The sequence below is a fragment of the Gymnodraco acuticeps genome, unplaced genomic scaffold (assembly GCF_902827175.1).
Source record: "Gymnodraco acuticeps unplaced genomic scaffold, fGymAcu1.1, whole genome shotgun sequence".
In the NCBI taxonomy this organism is placed as follows: domain Eukaryota; kingdom Metazoa; phylum Chordata; class Actinopteri; order Perciformes; family Bathydraconidae; genus Gymnodraco; species Gymnodraco acuticeps.
The window spans coordinates 2,633,918-2,639,917 of NW_022989755.1; the positions used below are offsets into that span (position 1 = coordinate 2,633,918).

The window sequence follows — 6,000 nt, forward strand, 5'->3', positions numbered from 1 at the left end:
ATGATTTATTACATACAGTAGTTCACGGCCATGCTGTAATAAGCTCCAGACGTCTTATAATAACGTAATATCGTGGGAGACAAGTCAAACTTTTATAAGGCGAGTCGCCTGTAGTTTCGGTGGGCTATTATGGGCTTTATCACTATCCATATCGAAACTCAGATCAGTGTCAGCTCTGAGAAAACGTCAGGACTATTGTTCCCTGTGAACACATACATGAATTAGAATAGTGTGCTCGTCATTTCAGAGCAGATAATTATGTGCATGTGCTCTTCCGAAAACTTTAAAAAACCTCCCTGGATGGAGGCTATATATTATATACATTGTTGATGTTAATTCAATTCAATATCTGAAGTTGAATCAGCGCGGCTAAGAGATGCAAGTTTCGTATTTGTAAAGTAATTTTAAACGTTTAACAGGTATTATACCATAAGAGTTGTAATTTCTTTTACATCTCATTTTAATTACGAAATTCGTTTTTGTTCTTATCAAGTCTAAGTATCACTGTTATTATTTCAGGAGCCGTAGTTCCTTGGAGCCTTCTGGGTGTGTTTTTTTCACGAGTCACTTGTTGACACTAAACCTTTGGCACTTGTGAAGTGTTTATTGCAAACGGATTTCTTTTAAGAGAAGCTGGCTTTTTACACACTCACGCGGGCCGTCACTGTTTGGGTTTGACACTGTTCTTCAAGAAAGTCAACAAGTCCCAACATGATGACTATATCAGTGCGTAACAACATGTGAATAATATTGGTTCGATTTGTATCGAGCTGTTACAACCATAATTTAATGTTCATCCAGAGAACTGGAAAACATATTTTAAGACACATTTAGGTGAGATTAATGGTGATCTGTTGGTTCCAGATTGAAATGTTGTAAAAGAAAATCAGATTCACTGCCGCTAATTTACAAATCACTCCATCCTAATAAAAATAAAAATCCGAATTATATTTCAAAACCATAAAAGTTCAGACAAAGTATTTACTTTCGTGACCCTCGCCAGTTTGACATATTTATTGATTGATATAGATCCATTGCTGCACTTTGTACTTGCTGCTTGAACAAATCCAAATGTAAATAAATATCTAACAAAAACTCCAGTGCGTAATTACGCACGGGCACTTATAAGTCACTAACGTGCCTTAATGGGAATAAACCGTAAATAATATGGAGCTCAGCACTGCAGTTAAAGGCAGTATCAGTGCTCATTCATAGGGAGATGTGGGTCAATAGAAATGAGCTGCAGCGGGACAGAAAAAGGGGTGTGACCAACCCAAAAGTTTTCAATGGGCTACCTGTAGAGTCTCCGGGCACTGCGCATAAATACTCCGCCCTCTGAGGATGAGTTCAGTCCTGAAGGAGACACATACAGACGCATTTAGGTTTGGGGAATCTGGTTGGAGTGGATTATGAACGCTTTTGGACACCAACCATCTAACCAGCAGACCAGCCCTATTCAGCACCACACTGCACAGGAGATCCTGGACATGGCCGTGTACTGCGATAACTACGGTGTGTACCAACAGAACCTCCACCACCATCACCCTCAGAGGCCGCCGACGCACCCCACCAGCTACGGCCTCGGAGAATACACCTCTCCCTCCACGAACCCGTACCTATGGCTGAACGGACCCAGCATCAACTCATCTCCGTATCTCCCCGGGAACAACGGCTCGTCCTATATTCAGTCTGGATACGGCTCAAACCAAAGGCAGTTCTTACCGCCTCCCACTGGGTTTGGTGGCGCAGACCTGGGCTGGCTGTCCATATCCAGCCAGCAGGAACTCTTCAAGATGGTCAGACCACCTTACTCCTACTCAGCACTGATCGCCATGGCCATACAGAACAACCAAGACAAAAAGTTGACTCTCAGTCAGATCTATCAATATGTGGCTGAAAACTTCCCTTTCTACAAGAAGAGCAAAGCTGGCTGGCAGAATTCAATCCGACACAATTTGTCACTGAACGACTGTTTCAAAAAAGTGGCACGGGATGAAGATGACCCCGGTAAATCAAAATTAAATATTTATGTTTGATATGTTTGTATTAGATGTTATCAATATGTGTCTCTTGTAGCTTTGCCGTAATAATGCTGTATTTTCCCTTGACACATTTCTTTCAATTTGTATTTAAACAATTAGGATAATAATCCCAGTTCATTGTCATTGTTACGAACATTTTAATGTGAAAAAACATAGATTATCACTTCAGTACGCAGGTAAAATGTGAGCTAAAAGTTGGACATCCACATTAAACCCTCATTTTATTTCTTAAACAGGTAAGGGAAACTACTGGACCCTGGACCCCAACTGTGAGAAGATGTTCGACAATGGGAACTTCAGACGGAAGAGGAAAAGGAGAGCTGACATTAGCGGGGCTGACAGCACCTCTCTCCCAGTCACTTCAGAGGACGGTCCGCACAAGCTCGCCGACACCGCCAGCCTGCTGAGCTCCTCCCCGCCCAGCCTGCACGGTTCCCCGGCCTCCCCCACGGAGCACAAGTCGTCCCCGTCTCCCTCCGCGGAGCACAGCCCGTGTTACAGCAACTTCGTGTCCAGCGTGAACTCGCTACTGGCGGGAAGCAGCGAGGGCTCACGGGCCGGGGAGCGGGACTACGGCTCCGGGCATCTGTCCCAGAATAGAGAGGGCATGTCAGGACTCGGCGCCTACTCGCCCACTTTAATCGCTCCTCTGAACTCTGACAACAACAGAATCAACTATTACACATCCGTACAGAGCCTGTCCAACCATTTTAGTGTTAATAACCTCATATACAGCCGGGAAGGAACAGAAGTATAGACTGTCGTTCTTTCAGTGTTGGGATGTGACGTAAAAAAGTTATTTATCACTCATTGTTAGTCTTCACATTTCTTTAGTAGCCTGCTATTATTATACTCCAGGTTTAGTATGCCTCATGTTGAACTAGCACTGGACATTCACTTTTTTTTTTCTCCACACAATTTCCTTTCCTAACTGGAAATCTATTTAGCTGTATTGAAAAGGAATTGAACAAACTGTCAATTTTCCATTTTGGTTTGTTCATACAAGTACAACAAACGTGTTTATATGTAGATAATTAATCAATTTACAAATCAGCCCATGGAAATCTATTCTTGAACTCATGGATGTTTTTTTTACCATATTTTCTAATTGTAGCTGCCCACTTGGGCTAACTGTCTTGAATAAGAAGGAGAAACATATGTACAGAAATACTTTTTCATAAGACCATATGAAATGTATTTTAGACTGCATTGTGTTGTGTGTGTTTTTTTACACACGTATATGTTTGAATAAAAGTCATTCTATTTTAACTCAAGGCTTATGTGTCATATTTGCATGAGTGTTAGATGAAACAATCTGAGAGATTGCTTTGAGACTGTAACACAAACTTGATGAAAACGTTCATATTCCTATTATATTTTCCCATTGAATCTAACAGGGTGTATAGGGCCAATGTAATTGTATTATTTCTGAAGGGTATCCTTGTTTCTAAGAATTGGTACAACATAATATTCAGCTGAAGCATAACCAATGTAAACCCACTATTTTCTAGATTTACAGTTTTAATTAGTCAGTTTATAATATTTTGGACACCCATTGAGCTATATGTCTCTTAATGAGAGCAAACAGAAGGCAAATATTAAAGTTCTCAAACTGTTCCCAAGTGGTAGGCCTAAATACATTTACAACCTATAAATGCTCTGAGCCTGTCAGGAAATCTGAAGTCAAGTGGCTGTAAGTAAAGTGTGTAAGACAGAGACATTTTCCGCTTGTCACTTCCAATAGCCCCATTTCATCAAGCAATAAGACCTTTAACTTACTTCCACAAGGTTCAGGAGTTCAGCTTTTTGTCTGATTCTGGATTTGACTCAGACTGTGCCTGTTTGATGTTAACCTATTGCTCAATATTGCACCTGTTTCCATCTATTCCCAAAGTCTTGTTACGCAAAAAGCTGGCTCTTTGCAGTGTGCGTGAATCCTGTTAATGGGAGTTTTGTGTTTTTGTTTGTTGTATTGGGAACCACTTTTGGAAGAGCATCCGCTGAACAATTGCAAGAGAGTTCAATGGCATGTAATGTTCTTTTGTTGCGCTTGTGACCCAGGGGACACAAAGCCTGCTATTGGGGAGAAAATATTTAGCATCCCACGCAGAGGAAATGTTCAAGTGATTTAACACCCCGCTCTTGTCTTATTTCCAGAGATACGCACGGAATCAAAGCTTGTAAATAAAAGGAAACACCTCTTAATTGGTTGATAATTGAATTCACTCAGGCGTTCTGTGATCGGGAATAAAGGAGAAATTAATTGACAAGACTTTCGTGCCCCCTTGTTGGAACACAATGGAAGCTGGCAATTCAAGAGATCGCCTCCTGGGCTCAAATGAAAATATTGGGATCTGAAGATCTGGGAACAAATTATCTCCCTCATTTTGCTCTATTATCTGTGGAGCAGGGCCACTGATCAGACAAAGAGGATTTTTGTCATACAGCAGCAGGTTCTCACAGTAACAAGTTTTCTGTTGAAATCCTCATCACGTCCAGTGAATAGAGTGTAAAGGCTTTCACGATCAAAGGCCTTTTACTTCTTATTACTGTCATTTTATTGGCACTCAGATCAGCTAGTTTTTCACTTTCATGTGGAATTGTCAGGACACGATAACTCAGTATTATACTGTATTAGTAAAACAGGCAGTTGTGGAATGTAAAGTACATTTACTTAATTACTCTCGTACTTGCACTTTAGTATTTTCAATACTTCATCTATAAGTTATAAATATATACATTAAAATACTGTATTTGAATTGCATACTTTACTCTTAATACATTATGACGGTGTTTACTCTGCCTTACGTATTTGTTTGCTTTAGTAAATAGTTATTTTCCTGATTCAGAATTATAATACAAAATGTAATCAATTTAAAATTATTTAAAATTAGGCCCACCTTACCAACTGCAACATGAGTTGAGCAACACGCTCATATATAAATGCATCTTTAATTTAATATAAATTCCTCTGAAATTGACTATTCTGTGTACAAGTACTATAACTTCTAATACTTTAACTATATTTTTGATACTTATACTACATCCAAACTACAGTAAAATACTTTTTCTTTACCTTGCTTTATGCAGTGTTTCAGAATTGTGTTTCTTTCAAATGATCAAATATATAATGTGATAGCACCTTGTTTGCATATTTAAACATAACATTTCAGGTCACCCATAATAATAAATAATTGTCTTCGAGGTAATATCTTAAACTGCCAAGGCTCTTCCTTGAGATAAGGTACAAATGTTACCCTATTCTTCTGTAGGGTCTTCCCTGAAGTATGTTGAATATGTTGAAAGCTTTTTCTTGACAGAGTATTTTAAACACTTGTTTCCAAGTTCGATTCAGCCCTCTCAGTTCTCAGGAACGTAACGCTCCAGTGCCCTGTGCCTGTAGGGCACATTTACCTGGCCCACATGAATATCAGTCAGGCCACCATGTCTGTCCTCTCCCTGCTCCAGGGCCCCCGGCTGCAGGACTGAAGGCCCAGCAGAATACCTCAGCATAAGGGTGGCCCCGGCCCCAACACTTGCCCAGTGGGCTAAACCTATAATGATGGGTGTCAGCCTCAAAGGGTCATTCCTCTATAAAGGTGAGGTTGACTCACTCTAGAAGGAGCTGGTGTATCAAAACTGGAATATTTCAATCCCCTTTCTCTTTGCGGGATACTCCAGAATAAATACTCCAAACAAAGCTCACTATGCAGAGCAGGTATGGGAATTACCTTCAGCTGCAGATAGTTTGACTGAGAAAGATCTTACTAAAAAGAGAGAGTACATCAACAAATACTTTACTAATTTAACATTTTGGATGTCACATTTTAAACATCTCAACAGAAACACTTGAAGAAGAGTTGTCTGCCTGCGACCCGGAGGCTTGTCCATGTTATCTAGTGAGTGACATAAACTGGAGTGATGAATCACTGGATAAAGTTGCACTCAGCAAAGTGAG

General features: G+C 40.2%; 1 protein-coding gene across 1 annotated transcript; it reads left to right on the plus strand.

The window, feature by feature from the left end:
• Nucleotides 1-1,326: 1,326 nt before the first annotated feature.
• On the plus strand, nt 1,327-3,311 carry foxi1 (forkhead box i1). Its single transcript, XM_034214336.1, has 2 exons — nt 1,327-2,007; nt 2,279-3,311. The coding sequence occupies exons 1-2, from the start codon at nt 1,410-1,412 to the stop codon at nt 2,797-2,799; spliced, it is 1,119 nt and encodes a 372-aa protein (XP_034070227.1). The 5' UTR covers nt 1,327-1,409; the 3' UTR covers nt 2,800-3,311.
• Nucleotides 3,312-6,000: the final 2,689 nt, after the last annotated feature.

Bases quoted from the DNA above. Each gene is read 5' to 3' on its own strand.
- foxi1 (XM_034214336.1), top strand. From the start codon at position 1,410: ATGAACGCTTTTGGACACCAACCATCTAACCAGCAGACCAGCCCTATT. The intron at 2,008-2,278 runs GTAAATCAAAAT...TTTCTTAAACAG, and splicing joins ACGGGATGAAGATGACCCCG to GTAAGGGAAACTACTGGACC.